We start from the raw sequence: 16,331 nt of genomic DNA on the forward strand, positions 1-16,331 counted from the left end.
TCTTCCATGCCTCACAAAGAGCTGCCTTTCGGCTAGAAGAGGGTGTGTCCCCAAGCTTTTACCTGCAGCAATGATGATTTTGTTAAGCACTGCAATGAGACCAGCCCAAGTTTTTAGGGTGGGGATCTTGACAGGTTATACGCACCTTCAGACCTGCTTCCAGAGAAGAAAGAAACACCTCAAAGCCTGCACATAAGAACATCTACTGAGAAATTATTTTAAGCAGACACCAGCTGAGTGGGGGTAGGAAAAAGAACAGAGAAGAACAAACAAAACTCCCTTGGTCTTGGATGTAAGAGAACACAGCAGCAATGAACGGGGCCTTCTTCAGAACAGCTGCAGTGCTGTTCATTTTCTTGGTAAGTGGATCCTGTTAAAAATTTTCCATCATCATTTCATTGTAAACAAGTGAGGACTTTAAATGTTTTTTTATGTTACTTCCAACCTAAACCCATTAAAGGTTTATGTTAATGATAAGGTGATTTTATGAACTAGCTTTTTAAATAGTGTTTCTCTCCTTAATTGAAGACTCAAGATCATATTAATGCATCAGTGTCGACTCATCATATCACATCTCTGACATCGAAGTCATTGCTAAGTCATGCCAGGAAAACACTGAATTTGGGAAAGTCATATCACTACTTAATAGCATTTTGTTGTTCAAATTCTCTTTTGCAGTTAGGCTTTGAAAACTAATCTCACAGGTGTATCTTGATTTTTAACCTAGACATTTTCCCATACTTTTGGTATCTTTGCTAGTAGATGCACTCTAATTTTTAAAACATAAAATTAGGATCCATACAAATTAAAATCATAGCTGTTTGTGACTGGCTTCACCATCCAAACAATCTCAACGACTCCATATGTGGTTGGGGGTCCATATCACTAATATCAGAAGCCCCACAGTGCTAAACTGTAACTTTATTTAAAACAACATTTTTTAATTTCAAGAAGAATGACAGTACAGAAGATTTATAAATGACGTAGTAGGTGAAGGAATGGCTATAATAAAGGAGTAAGTATAATTATTATGATACTGGTTCTTACTACTGGAAAGTCAGTAATGACTGTGACATAAAAGTTGTACATTTTATGATCAGAGAAATGTAACAGAATGCTTTATCATTGCCCCCCTACATGTTACTAGTCTTCTCTTTAGAGATAATTCTAAGGGCAACACCAGTGTGTTGCCTCAATTTCACTTATGTTGAAAAATTGAAAATCATAGTCTTTCTCACAATAAGGTTAATATAATCCAAAGAGGCGAGTGCCAGGTAAATTGTCCTCCAGTTTAGTAAAATGTAGTGCTGTGGTGCATATGTGTCTCTACTTGCTTAACTTTTGAAATGGATTGTTGGGTTTCTATAATAACAAGGTAGATCTTTGATTCAACATATGCTGGTTAACTTGAATTCACTTTTAATTGAGAGGCCATAGCCAGTGAATTTAGTTATAAATGAGCATCAGTGAGCTGTAGCTGTAGTTCCAAACTGCCCTTCAAACATTAGCCTTATTCCATGGACGTGATCCTGAGGATGAGACGATATCATAATTTGGGACACAGCAGGGATTAATGAGCACCACAGAGTACGTCATTTGAACATAGGAGCGCTTGTTAATTATGCAATAATAAAATACTTTTATTTTTAATTTCATATAAACTTGATCCAATTAAGGCCTATTATAGTGTCAGTTGATTAAAGTTTATTCAGTTGCTTATGTACTTTCACTGAATCTATAAGATGCCTTCTTTTACTATTTTTATGATTATTTCTAACTAATTACATCCTATAAACTTCCTTTAAGCAGCCAATTGTAACTAGTTGTTCTGCAGTACAACATATCATTTTATCAAAATCATGTACCCTCATTGAACTTTCTTTGTAGAGAGATTTCTGGGCATTTGTACTTTATTTTCTGAGTCTGGATAGTTTTTGTTTGTTTATATGTAGGTTGTTTGTTGCCATATTTTGCTTTGGATTCAATCATAAGTTTCTCATACACCTTACGAAAATTATTTCTCAAAGAACTTATTTTATAAAGAATTGAGATGTTTCATTTCATGTTATCATAACATTTTTTGTAAAACGTTTCACTTTCTGAGGTTTAGAAATTCACAATTTATTTTTACTACTGATTTTACCAGATGATTTGGATAAATGTCCTTTGGAGTTATCCAATCTATTTTTGCTTTAAAATAATTTTTTCTGAAAATTAACCATCACTATAGCAAACTCTTCCTCTTACTTTTCTGTTAGGCTTATTCTGAATGTTTGCTTTTACCAATTAAAAAAAAAAGAAAGAAATCTATGTAAAGTCTTTATATTCTTCTCTGCTCAAAGTTGGTAAGTGAAAATCGACATTAGGGAGCATATTTGGACAATTTTGAAGACCTTTAAGACATTTAAGCTGGTAGTATCTTTAATGAAAACCCACTGAGAGCTGGGCAACCATGTATTTACAAGTATGCTGTGTAGTCTGCTCAATGTACCTTTAAGTTTTAGACCTTGTTCAAATTAATGGGTTAGATCAGGGAGAATAAAGCTGAAGAAACTGCTTTACAGAGACCAAGACTGTTATATGACTATTCCATTATTTAGACAAGTTGGCTGGACAGACAATAGTTTGCAGCTGTTATAACACTGCAAGCCAAATAACTGTTGTTGATGCTACATTTATTTTTCTTTCTTTTTCGTTTCCATGAGATTAGTGTGTGTGGCTGGCAGGGGGCTGATGGGTGGTTAGAATGAATTCTAGACCAGAAAACAATGTTACCTTTGCATCAAATATAAGAAATCTCTGTGAATTGTTGTAACAGTGGTATAAGATATGGCATGGTGACTGTGGGAAAGCAAAGTAGAACCGGTAGAATTTTTGTTTTTTGTGGTACGCGGGCCTCTCACTGCTGTGGCCTCTCCCGTTGCGGAGCACAGGCTCCGGACGCGCAGGCTCAGCGGCCATGGCTCACGGGCCCAGCCGCTCCGTGGCATGTGGGATCTTCCCACCCGGGGTACGAACCCGTGTCCCCCGCATTGGCAGGCGGACTCCCAACCACTGCACCACCAGGGAAGCCTCCAGTAGAATTTTTATGGTTCTATTGATTTCTAAAACTTACTTGCAACTTTACCAGGTCCCATCAGTCACCTCAAATCAATACAAATCTCAAGGTGTCTTTTTCTATAAAAGCCAACTTCTGCAGCTTACACTCAAAGAACAAATAAACCTATCTTTATCTATTACCAGGATTGATCGGTTTTTCAGTTCATCATACCAGCCTAGCTTCTCTTCTTTCCATGGTTAATACTTCCTTTAAAAAAAAAACCCTTCTGACCACCTGATAAACTAACTCCACAATTTGAACTTAGCTGAAATTATAAGGATAAAGCAGGTATTTTTAGAGTATTTCTCAGGACCAGGGCTAAAATACACAGAATGTAATATATACTTTATTACATAATTCATCAACTTAATGTGAACCAGTCATCTTAAATTTCCATAATTGTGTTAATTGATGCCTAAAGCAAGAGAAGGACTAACAAACTAGTACAGACCAAACAGAAGAGAAGCAAAAGAGAGGATTCTTTTTGCTTTCTTGTGCACATATTACAGTGATACATATTATAGACATTAGAACTTCAGTAAAATATTTTATAGAAAATGGAAGCAACATTTCAGTTCACCTGTTGTTTATAAATTGTATTTAAGCATAATGATGATGCTCCTAAAAGCTTTGGAATTTCACAGCAGATTTAGGATCAGCATGTTCTTTCACTTTTATGAAAATAGAGAGTACAAATTTATCATCATTTAATTGGTTTGAGTTGCCACAAAGTAAAACATTTTGCTGTGTCTGATTTAGGTAATAGAAAAACCTAAAGAACTAGGAAATGCTAACTGGATAAATCTGAAGGCATGGCCCCTAAAGGACAAGATTTACCTACTTAACAAGGCTCATGAATCTAGAAAAATAACACTCTGTCTATACCCAGAGCACTTAATTTCTGATAACACTTTTCTCCACTACACATTCTTCAAGGACACTGTTGCTGAGGTTCCCTGTGTTCTAATAGGCATTGCCTAACACAGAAGCAGGATGCATGCTCAGTACTGCAGTTAGACTCACTATGCTTCCCTCAGTGAGGGAACAGCCTTACAGAACACTGGGTCATGTCACCCTTGCTGGCTATGCTTGGCATGCAAGGTCCTTTAATGGACTTAGGCAAGTCAAAGTGGTTTAAATGCCACTGGCTGCTGATCCATACTCTCAGTTGGTCTATGAGCACAGGGCACAACCTTGTCTAATGAAAAAACACATCTTCAGAAATTAATGGCTGCCTGCTGCTCATAAAATGACTTGACTGTAAGTTATTGGAGGGCAGGTTCTGTTCTGATTCACATTTGTATCCTTCACAGTGTCTTGCACCAGTGCAAGTTTGCTCGGTAGATGTCTAATTCACAAAGTAGAGGCATCAAAAGGGAATTTTGGGATAGTTTATCTTTTTCTCCCCCCACACACTCCAAAAAATCAAATCATCAGGGTATTAAACATGAAAATAATCATGCTGAATTTCCCTAACATGTATTTTTATGATGCACTATTACAGTTACATTTAGTCTAAGGCTTACCATAATAGTTTTAGGACTTAAGCCCTTTGAAAGTCTTAATCCAGCCTTGGGTCCACACCCAAGTATGGATATACATTTGATATGTATTTGTCAAATAAATAAATAAACCAATCAACAAATATGAGGAATGAGCTATCAAGGTGTTGTCAACTCCAGACTAATAGCTATTGTCCAAGTAATACAAAGGAAAGACAAAACGGGAGGTTTTTTTAAAAGAAGCAAATTATTATATTTTAGCTTTACCTCAGGTTCATCCTTGTGATGTATATAACAGCTAAACACCTCAGAATTTGATGCTTACAAAACTGTCAAGAGACTGTGGAAGACTACCTTACAATTATTAAATGCAAGAGGTTTTCCTTATAAAAATCACTTACTACTTTCAAGACCATTTTTATTATAGGCAAAGAAATGTAAACCTCAATATCAAAAGAAATAACTAAAAATAAGTATAATTAGAGAGTCATTGAAATTAGCATGCACTTTTGTGTCTTGTGGCTTTTTAAAAAAATATGTGGATTGGCTCCTAAAATAATGATTCAGGGAGGACTCACTGAGGATGTGCTTTAAGTGAATTATGCACTGCTTTCTTAGAATGTCTTAGTTGGAAAGGGCTTTAGTCTCATATACAGATGAGGAAACTGAGGCACCGAATGGCTAAGTGACTCACCACAACACCCATAGGCAGAGGTCAAGAGAGTTGAGAGGTACTCAGCTTGACAACGCTGTCTTCATCTCTAAGTGATTCTCTGTCACAGTCTCCACAGAACATATTCCCAACTCATTTCAGAATCCAAACTAGTCCCCTAATTGCCCCCAAATAACCTTATCTTTATTCTAGGGACAAGGTCTAGATCATTCAGGATAGTGTCCTTCAACTTCCCTCTCCAATCAAGTGATTTTCATCTCCATCCTCCTCTCTTCCCTACTCTCTGTCTTCAAAGTCCTTTCTTTCTGCCTATTCCCTCCCACTCTCCCCATCACGACATCTCCATCAAGGACTTTCATTCTGAACCTCTCCACTTTCAAACCAAAATTTCTTACTCTCCTCTTTCTCCTCCTTCAAAAATCCATCTCCCTCTCCCAAAATATTTCCTTGGACACTACGTCTAATTCTACCATCACGTAATTCTGTTTTTTTTTAAATCACCAAACTTCTTAGAAAAGTGTCTATCTTTATGCCCTCTTGGGAATTCCCTAACTGTCCAGTGGCTAGGACTCCATGCTTCCACTGCAGGGGCACAGGTTCGATCCCTAGTCAGGGAACTAAGATCCCACATGCCTCGCAGCACGGGCAAAAGAAAATAAAATGGTTTATGTCTTTTTCCCCTCCATCTTATTCCCCAGTTTCTTTCAGTCAGAAAGGGCCTGTTCCATCCAACTGAAAGCATCCTGTTCAAGGTCACAGAAAATCTCAGATTTCCTCAGGATTCACTCTGCTAACTATTTCATATCTGATACAGTTCACACCCATCTGTCTTTCACTTTTCCCTTCCTTTGACATCCTTGACATCCAATGGTATTTTCTTCCCAGTTTTTCAGCCACTTCTTCTTTTTTCTCTTTTTGTTTCTCGTTTCTTGTCATTGTTCCCAGTTATATAAATGTAGGGATTCCCCTAGTTTCATTCTCACCCACAGGCTGTTTCTTTGCTGTATTCTTGAGGGATTTCAAATTCTCCCATGATTTCAGCTAACCTACCTGCAAAGATATTCCTTCATATATCAGTCTTGGACCACCATTGTTCATGGTGCTAAGTCATATTTCAAACTGCTAAACATCTTTGCCCAGGCCTTTCTCTAGCATCTCAAACTTGATGTGTTCTAACCAGCTAAATTCTGCTATGGCCTTGCTCCTGATCTGCCCATTTAAAATTGCCACCACCTGAGATTCTTCCCTCTCGTGACTCCCACATCCCATTGGTTCTCAAGCCCTGTCAATTTCAACCATGCACTATATCTCCCTTGATCTTGCCCCCGTCTGTTCCCATGGCCACTGCTCCTGTTCAGCTCCTCATCTCTGGCCTGATTTCATGCAAAACACTCAGCTGCTGGTGGCCTGTAATCACTGACTCTTCCCACCACTCCCACCAATTGTTGGCGGAGTAATCTTTTAAACCCACAATTTTATCATGCCTTTACCGTGATCAAGAAACTTCCATATTTTCCTACTGCACACAGGGATTTGATGTCAGAATTGAAAAGGTAACTCTATATAATTTAGTCTACCCCCACCATTTCACAAATGAGAAAACTAAAGCTCAGAGAATCGAGGAAGTACACTGAGAGTTTTCTGACTCTACCAAGTCCTCCTTTTATCTCATTGTTTTGCCTTTGAAAGTCCAAGAGTGACTTTGTTTCAGAGTTTTTTCTGGACTCTGAGTAAATCACAATAAGATTATGTCAACAAAACACATTTTTAAGCAGACTCGGCAGTTTTTTAATTACTAATCCAGTTGAGAGCCAGACACTGTGGTGAAACCTGCTTGGTCTTCTGCCTAAGTTGCTACTCATGGGAAAAAGAATGACCCAGCTCCACAAAGTTGCAAGGTTTCTTTTCTTTTTTTTTTTTTTTAATTTTTTTTTTTTTTGCTTTATAACAAATTTAATCAGTTATACATATACATATGTTCCCATATCCCCTCCCTTTTGCGTCTCCCTCCCACCCTCCCTATCCCACCCTTCCAGGCGGTCACAAAGCAGCGAGTGATCTCCCTGTGCTATGCGGCTGCTTCCCACTAGCTATCTACCTTACGTTTGGTAGTGTATATATGTCCATGCCGCTCTTTCACTTTGTCACAGCTTACCCTTCCCCCTCCCCATATCCTCAAGTCCATTCTCTAGTAGGTCTGTGTCTTTATTCCTGTCTTACCCCTATGTTCTTCATGACATTTTTTTTCTTAAATTCTATATATATGTGTCAGCATACAGTATTTGTCTTTCTCTTTCTGACTTACTTCACTCTGTATGACAGACTCTAGGTCCATCCACCTCATTACAAATAGCTCAATTTCATTTCTTTTTATGGCTGAGTAATATTCCATTGTATATATGTGCCACATCTTCTTTACCCATTCATCTGATGATGGACACTTAGGTTGTTTCCATCTCTGGGTTATTGTAAATAGGGCTGCTATGAACATTTTGGTACATGTCTCTTTTTGAATTATGGTTTTCTCAGGGTATATGCCCAGTAGTGGGATTGCTGGGTCATATGGTAGTTCTATTTGTAGTTTTTTAAGGAACCTCCATACCGTTCTCCATAGTGGCTGTACCAATTCACATTCCCACCAGCAGTGCAAGAGTGTTCCTTTTTTTCCACACCCTCTCCAGCATTTATTGTTTGCAGATTTTTTGATGATGGCCATTCTGACTGGTGTGAGATGATATCTCATTGTAGTTTTGATTTGCATTTCTCTAATGAGCAAAGATGTTGAGCATCCTTTCATGTGTTTGTTGGCAGTCAGTATATCTTCTGTGGAGAAATGTCTATTTAGGTCTTCTGCCCATTTTTGGATTGGGTTGTTTGTTTTTTTGTTATTGAGCTGCATGAGCTGCTTATAAATTTTGGAGATTAATCCTTTGTCAGTTGCTTCATTTACAAATATTTTCTCCCATTCTGAGGGTTGTCTTTTGGTCTTGTTTATGGTTTCCTTTGCTGTGCAAAAGCTTTGAAGTTTCATTAGGTCCCATGTGTTTATTTTTGTCTTTATTTCCATTTCTCTAGGAGGTGGGTCAAAAAGGATCTTGCTGTGATTTATGTCACAGAGTGTTCTGCCTATGTTTTCCTCTAAGAGTTTGATAGTATCTGGCCCTATATTTAGGTCTTTAATCCATTTTGAGCTTATTTTTGTGTATGGTGTTAGGGAGTGATCTAATCTCATACTTTTACATGTCCCGATCCAGTTTTCCCAGCACCACTTATTGAAGAGACTGTCCTTTCTCCACTGTACATTCCTGCCTCCTTTATCAAAGATAAGGTGACCATATGTGCGTGGGTTTATCTCTGGGCTTTCTATCCTGTTCCATTGATCTATCTTTCTGTTTTTGTGCCAGTACCATACAGTCTTGATTACTGTAGCTTTGTAGTATAGTCTGAAGTCAGGGAGCCTGATTCCTCCAGCTCCATTTTTCGTTCTCAAGATTGCTTTGGCTATTCGGGGTCTTTTGTGTTTCCATACACATTGTGAAATTTTTTGCTCTAGTTCTGTGAAAAATGCCAGTGGTAGTTTGATAGGGATTGCATTGAATCTGTAGATTGCTTTGGGTAGTAGAGTCATTTTCACAATGTTGATTCTTCCAATCCAAGAACATGGTACATCTCTCCATCTATTTGTATCATCTTTAATTTCTTTCATCAGTGTCTTATAATTTTCTGCATACAGGTCTTTTGTCTCCTTAGGTAGGTTTATTCCTAGATATTTTATTCTTTTTGTTGCAATGGTAAATGGGAGTGTTTTCTTGATTTCACTTTCAGATTTTTCATCATTAGTATATAGGAATGCCAGAGATTTCTGTGCATTAATTTTGTATCCTGCTACTTTACCAAATTCATTGATTAACTCTAGTAGTTTTCTGGTGGCATCTTTAGGATTCTCTATGTATAGTATCATGTCATCTGCAAACAGTGACAGCTTTACTTCTTCTTTTCCAATTTGGATTCCTTTTATTTCCTTTTCTTCTCTGATTGCTGTGGCTAAAACTTACAAAACTAGGTTGAATAAGAGGGGTGAGAGTGGGCAGCCTTGTCTTGTTCCTGATCTTAGTGGAAATGGTTTCAGTTTTTCACCATTGAGGACGATGCTGGCTGTGGGTTTGTCATATATGGCCTTTATTATGTTGAGGAAAGTTCCCTCTACGCCTACTTTCTGCAGGGTTTTTATCATAAATGGGTGTTGAATTTTGTCGAAAGCTTTCTCTGCATCTATTGAGATGATCATATGGTTTTTCTCCTTCAATTTGTTAATATGGTGTATCACGTTGATTGATTTGCGTATATTGAAGAATCCTTGCATTCCTGGAATAAACCCCACTTGATCATGGTGTATAATCCTTTTAATGTGATGTTGGATTCTGTTTGCTAGTATTTTGTTGAGGATTTTTGCATCTATGTTCATCAGTGATATTGGCCTGTAGTTTTCTTTCTTTGTGACATCCTTGTCTGGGTTTGGTATCAAGGTGATGGTGGCCTCGTTGAATGAGTTTGGGAGTGTTCCTCCCTCTGCTATATTTTGGAAGAGTTTGAGAAGGATAGGTGTTAGCTCTTCTCTAAATGCTTGATAGAATTCACCTGTGAAGCCATCTGGTCCTGGGCTTTTGTTTGTTGGAAGATTTTTTATCACAGTTTCAATTTCAGTGCTTGTGATTGGTCTGTTCATATTTTCTATTTCTTCCTGATTCAGTCTTGGCAGGTTGTGCATTTCTAAGAATTTGTCCATTTCTTCCAGGTTGTCCATTTTATTGGCATAGAGTTGCTTGTAGTAATCTCTCATGATCTTTTGTATTTCTGCAGTGTCAGTTGTTACTTCTCCTTTTTCATTTCTAATTCTATTGATTTGAGTCTTCTCCCTTTTTTTCTTGATGAGTCTGGCTAGTGGTTTATCAATTTTGTTTATCTTCTCAAAGAACCAGCTTTTAGTTTTATTGATCTTTGCTATCGTTTCCTTCATTTCTTTTTCATTTATTTCTGATCTGATTTTTATGATTTCTTTCCTTCTGCTAACTTTGGGATGTTTTTGTTCTTCTTTCTCTAATTGCTTTAGGCGCAAGGTTAGGTTGTTTATTCGAGATGTTTCCTGTTTCTTAAGGTAGGATTGTATTGCTATAAACTTCCCTCTTAGAACTGCTTTTGCTGCATCCCATAGGTTTTGGGTCGTCGTGTCTCCATTGTCATTTTTTTCTAGGTATTTTTTAATTTCCTTTCTGATTTCTTCAGTGATCACTTCGTTATTAAGTAGTGTATTGTTTAGCCTCCATGTGTTTGTATTTTTTACAGCTCTTTTCCTGTAATTGATATCTAGTCTCATAGCATTGTGGTCGGAAAAGATACTTGATACAATTTCAATTTTCTTAAATTTACCAAGGCTTGATTTGTGACCCAAGATATGATCTATCCTGGAGAATGTTCCATGAGCACTTGAGAAAAATGTGTATTCTGTTGTTTTTGGATGGAATGTCCTATAAATATCAAGTCCATCTTGTTTAATGTATCATTTAAAGCTTGTGTTTCCTTATTTATTTTCATTTTGGATGATCTGTCCATTGGTGAAAGTGGGGTGTTAAAGTCCCCTACTATGATTGTGTTACTGTCGATTTCTCCTTTTATAGCTGTTAGTATTTGCCTTATGTATTGAGGTGCTCCTATGTTTGGTGCATAAATATTTACAATTGTTATATCTTCTTCTTGGATCGATCCCTTGATCATTATGTAGTGTCCTTCTTTGTCTCTTCTAGTAGTCTTTATTTCAAAGTCTATTTTGTCTGATATGAGAATTGCTACTCCAGCTTTCTTTTGGTTTCCATTTGCATGAAATATCTTTTTCCATCCCCTTACTTTCAGTCTGTATGTGTCTCTAGGTGTGAAGTGGGTCTCTTGTAGACAGCATATATATGGGTCTTGTTTTTGTATCCATTCAGCCAATCTGTGTCTTTTGGTGGGAGCATTTAGTCCATTTACATTTAAGGTAATTATCGATATGTATGTTCCTATTCCCATTTTCTTAATTGTTTTGGGTTCGTTATTGTAGGTCTTTTCCTTCTGTTGTGTTTCTTGCCTAGAGAAGTTCCTTTAGCATTTGTTGTAAAGCTGGTTTGGTGGTGCTGAACTCTCTCAGCTTTTGCTTGTCTGTAAACGTTTTAATTTCTCCATCAAATCTGAATGAGATCCTTGCTGGGTAGAGTAATCTTGGTTGCAGGTTTTTCTCCTTCATCACTTTAATTATGCCCTGCCACTCCCTTCTGGCTTGTAGAGTTTCTGCTGAGAGATCAGCTGTTATCCTGATGGGGATTCCCTTGTGTGTTATTTGTTGTTTTTGCCTTGCTGCTTTTAATATGATTTCTTTGTGTTTCATTTTTGACAGTTTGATTAATATGTGTCTTGGCGTATTTCTCTTTGGATTTATTCTGTATGGGACTCTCTGTGCCTCCTGGACTTGATTAACTATTTCCTGTCCCATATTAGGGAAGTTTTCAACTATAATCTCTTCAAATATTTTCTCAGTCCCTTTCTTTTTCTCTTCTTCTTCTGGAACCCCTATAATTCGAATGTTGGTGCGTTTAATGTTGTCCCAGAGGTCTCTGAGACTGTCCTCTGTTCTTTTCATTCTTTTTTCTTTATTTTGCTCTGCAGCAGTTATTTCCACTATTTTATCTTCCACCTCACTTATCTGTTCTTCTGCCTCAGTTATTCTGCTATTGATCCCATCTAGAGTATTTTTCATTTCATTTATTGTGTTTTTAATCAATGCTTGATTCATCTTTAGCTCTTCTAGGTCCTTGTTAACCGTTTCTTGCATTTTGTCTATTCTATTTCCAAGATTTTGGATCTGGGAAATAGAATCTTGGATCATCTTTACTATCATTATTCTGAATTCTTTTTCAGGTAGACTGCCTAGTACCTCTTCATTTGTTAGGTCTGGTGGGTTTTTATCTTGCTCCTTCTCCTGCTGTGTGTTTTTCTGTCTTCTCATTTTGCTTATGTTACTGTGTTTGGGGTCTCCTTTTTGCAGGCTGCAGGTTCGTAGTTCCCGTTGTTTTTGGTGTCTATCCCCAGTGGCTAAGGTTGGTTTAGTGGGTTGTGTAGGCTTCCTGGTGGAGGGGACTAGTGTCTGTGTTCTGGTGGGTGATGCTGGATCTTGTCTTTCTGGTGGGCAGGTCCAGTCTGGTGGTGTGTTTTGGGGTGTCTGCGGACTTTTTATGATTTTAGGCAGCCTCTCTGCTAATGGGTGGCGTTGTGTTCCTGTCTTGCTAGTTGTTTGGCATAGGGTGTCCAGCACTGTAGCTTGCTGGTCGTTGAGTGAAGGTGGGTGCTGGTGTTGAGATGGAGATCTCTGGAAGATTTTCGCCGTTTGATATTATGTGGAGCTGGGAGGTCTCTTGTGGACCAGTGTCCTGAAGTTGGCTCTCCCACCTCAGAGGCACAGCGCTGACTCCTGGCTCCTCAATTTGGGATGATTTGTTGTCCATTCATGTATTCCAGAGATGCAGGGTACATCAAGTTGATTGTGGAGCTTTAATCCGCTGCTTCTGAGGCTGCTGGGAGAGGTTTCCCTTTCTCTTCTTTGTTCTCACAGCTCCTGGGTCTCAGCTTTGGATTTGGCCCCTCCTCTGCGTGTAGGTCGCCAGAAGGAGTCTGTTCTTCGCTCAGACAGGACAGGGTTAAAGGAGCAGCCTCTTCGGGGACTCTGGCTCACTCAGCCCGGGCGGGAGGGAGGGGCACGGAGTGCGGGGCGAGCCTGCAGCGGCAGAAGTCGGCGTGACGTTGCACCATCCCGAGGCGCGCCGTTCGTTCTCCCAGGGAAGCCGCCCCTGGATCCCGGGACCCCGGCAGTGGCGGGCTGCACAGGCTCCCGGAAGGGCGGTGTGGACAGTGACCTGCGCTCGCACACAGGCTTCTTGGCGGCGGCAGCAGCAGCCCCAGCGTCCCACGCCCGTCACTGGGCTCCGCGCTTTCAGTCGTGACTCGCGCCCGTCTGTGGAGCCCCTTTAAGCAGCGCTCTTAATCCCCTCTCCTCGTGCACCAGGAAACCAAGAGGGAAGAAAAAGTCTCTTGCCTCTTCGGCAGCTCCAGAGTTTTCCCGGACTCCCTGCCGGCTAGCTGTGGCTCATTAGCCCCCTTCCGGCTGAGTTCTCGCCCCCAGCCCCAGTCCTCTCCCTGCGCTCTGACCGAAGCCCGAGCCTCAGCTTCCAGTGCCGCCGGGGCGAGCAGACAAGCCTCTCGGGCTGGTGAGTGCCGCTCGGCACCGATCCTCTGTGCGGGAATCTCTCCGCTTTGCCCTACCCAGGTATGTGGGGAGTTTCTTGCCTTTTGGGAGGTCTGGGGTCTTCTGCCAGCGTTCAGTAGGTGTTTTGTTGGAGTTGTTCCACGTGTAGCTATATTTCTGGTGTATCCGTGGGGAGGAAGGTGATCTCCGCGTCTTACTCTTCCGCCATCTTACCCGGAAGTCTCCACTGTTTTAAGTTTGAAGGACCTCAAGGTTGAAGGTCTCCTCCTTTCCTTCTTCCTGATGTCTACAAGGCAGAAGTCATGGATAGAGCTCCAGCAGCCATCTCGCGACAGTGAGGTGACCATCTGGGTCTCCAGCTCTGAGTGACCGTGAATGTTTTTTCTAGCTTGGACTTGTCCTTCTCCAGGATTCAGCCCACAGCGCCTGATCCACCGCAAGGTTTCTTGGTCATCTGGCATAGTTCTCCAAAACATACAGCAGGCACTGACACTTCAGTGTGGTAAGGGAAGTACAAGACAGGTAACAGATGCATACACAACTCTGTAGCTATGAAGAAATGGCTTCCAAACAGACAAATTATATACACCCACACCTCAGTTGTCCCACTCCCACAAACAAGAGCAAAAAGTGTTCAAGAGTTTAGAGGTAGCAAGTAATAGACATTTGCATTAACATCATTTCAATTCTGTGCCCAAGAAGGACTCTACAATAACATTTCAGTTACTTGTCCAAAGTAACTTGGATAATTTGGGCCATTTATTTTTCTACCCCCTCCCCTGCCCCATAGTATTAATATTATTGTTGTTGTTATTATTGTATATAAGCCTTCCTAATTCACAAGGATATTATGAGATTAGATTAAAATCAGAATTATTTTGAATTCTCAAAGTTGCAATAATGTCAATTCTTTGTAGTATATTTTACTTAGTAATTTACTTGGAATAGGCTCTTATACTTTATTGTAAAACCCACACCTCAAGAACAAATTTAGGCTGAATTGTGCTGGATTGTATTTAGCCCTAAATTAATGACCAAACCTCAATTTCTTCATCTGTAAAATGGAGAGAATTATAGTATTGACCACATGTACTAATGAAGATTGAATGCACGGATTTCTCTAAACACATTGTCTAGTACTTAGTTATCATTCAGTGAACTGTAATGGTGATTAATGATAATGATTAACATTAAATAGATACCAGGAGTGTATAATTCCTATAATAAAGACATTATCTCTTTACACACTCATATTAACCATAAACACATATTTTCCTGCATTATCAATTATGGCAATTTTTTAAAATATGTACTTGGAGATTAAAATTTTATTTTTCTTTAATGGTGAAATTGAAACTAACTGTAAAAAGTAATTTACTATATTTTGAAATTACTATTATTAGTATTTTTTAAAATGCAAACTATAATTTTCTTTTATCAACAGTCCAGATAAAGTCTAATGGTGATAACAGTTTTCGTAATTAGCAATTCTGAAAAAAAAAAAAAAACAGATAAAGTTCAAAACTTCTTATTTAGGGAAAAATAAAAACTAAGAATTTACACTATATTTAATGATTCTAAATTAAATTTAATAAATGTAGGCAAACCCTTCAAATCCACAATTAATTTTTAGATAGATATTTTACAATGTCTTAAGCATATTGATATATTAGACTTAATATATAAGTGTGTGTGTTTTTAGAAATGCCTTTGTTTTTAGAGAAAAATAATTTAAATTATATGTATGATTTTCACTAGAAATCATATGTAAAGATCAAGGCCAGAGTTGAAACTAGGCAGAGCTCTGTTTGACTAGATCACTTGTTTGACCGGGAAATTGTTTAATGCAGGAGAAAAGACCAACGAAATTTGCTTACACAGCAATTTGTCCCTACAGTCTTGTAATTTATTTTCATTGCTATGGAAGGATGCATTTATATCATTTGTTTTGTTTAGTGCCAACAATAAAATATCTAATATGAACTCACTTTTACATAAAGAAATTTGTTTTTATTTTAGAACTTTTTATTCTCATATTTCAAAGAAAATTAAAGATTTATCACCTTAAGATTTTCAAGAATACTAGAAAAGCTTCCATCTAGAATTTGACAGTGAAAAAGCAAATATTCCAAAGCTTTCCTGATATTTTCTGCTTTATATCCTTTCTTTACTCCAAAAATTTTTTTTCTGTTTCCATCTATGGCTAGTCAGATCCCAAAACTATCATCAAATATTTTAGTATCATAACCATGCTGTTGAATCACTAAATAGCATCCGAGTATCTCCAGCTCTTCAGGCACAAGATTTACTAAGAGGTCCTGAGTTCCCAACTCTCATTCTCCCTGGGTCCTAGCTTCAAATGTCTTAGCTTATATGATTACAAGTATCTGCATAGGCTAAGAATGAAAAAGAGGTTAACAATAAAAGTAATGAAAAGAAGAGCAAAATTGAAAGGTAAAAACCAAACATAAAGGAATCCTTAGCATCGTCATCAGAACTTGAGAAGTAAAACCAGATTCACCTGCTAATGACCCACAAGACTATTGCTTATTTTTTTTAAGCAGTGAGATAGCATGAATTACAAAGTATTCAATTAAAAATTAATTGTGGTTATCTTATTTTTTATAGGTGGTGCTGGAAGTTAACAGTGAGTTTCAAATCCAGGTAACATACAGCAAATTATTTTTTTCCCAATTAAAAATAAGAAAAATGGTTTGGGAGAAGCAACATATTTTCCAAAGAAAATTCATCCTTATAAGTAAAGTT

The 16,331-nt window shown here is 38.4% G+C and overlaps 1 protein-coding gene across 1 annotated transcript in view; it reads left to right on the top strand.

Annotated features, from left to right (window-relative positions):
• Positions 1-311: 311 nt before the first annotated feature.
• DSG1 (desmoglein 1) overlaps positions 312-16,331 on the top strand; it is a gene marked incomplete at both ends in the record, with an annotated part of 44,475 nt that continues 28,455 nt past the window's right edge. The window contains 2 exons of the mRNA XM_081252594.1: positions 312-359; positions 16,194-16,229. Coding sequence (XP_081108720.1) covers positions 312-359; positions 16,194-16,229 — 84 coding nt within the window. The remainder of the gene's footprint in view (positions 360-16,193; positions 16,230-16,331) is intronic.

This window comes from Mesoplodon bidens (genome assembly GCF_964165515.1).
Source record: "Mesoplodon bidens genome assembly, chromosome: 13".
Taxonomy (NCBI): Eukaryota; Metazoa; Chordata; class Mammalia; order Artiodactyla; family Ziphiidae; genus Mesoplodon; species Mesoplodon bidens.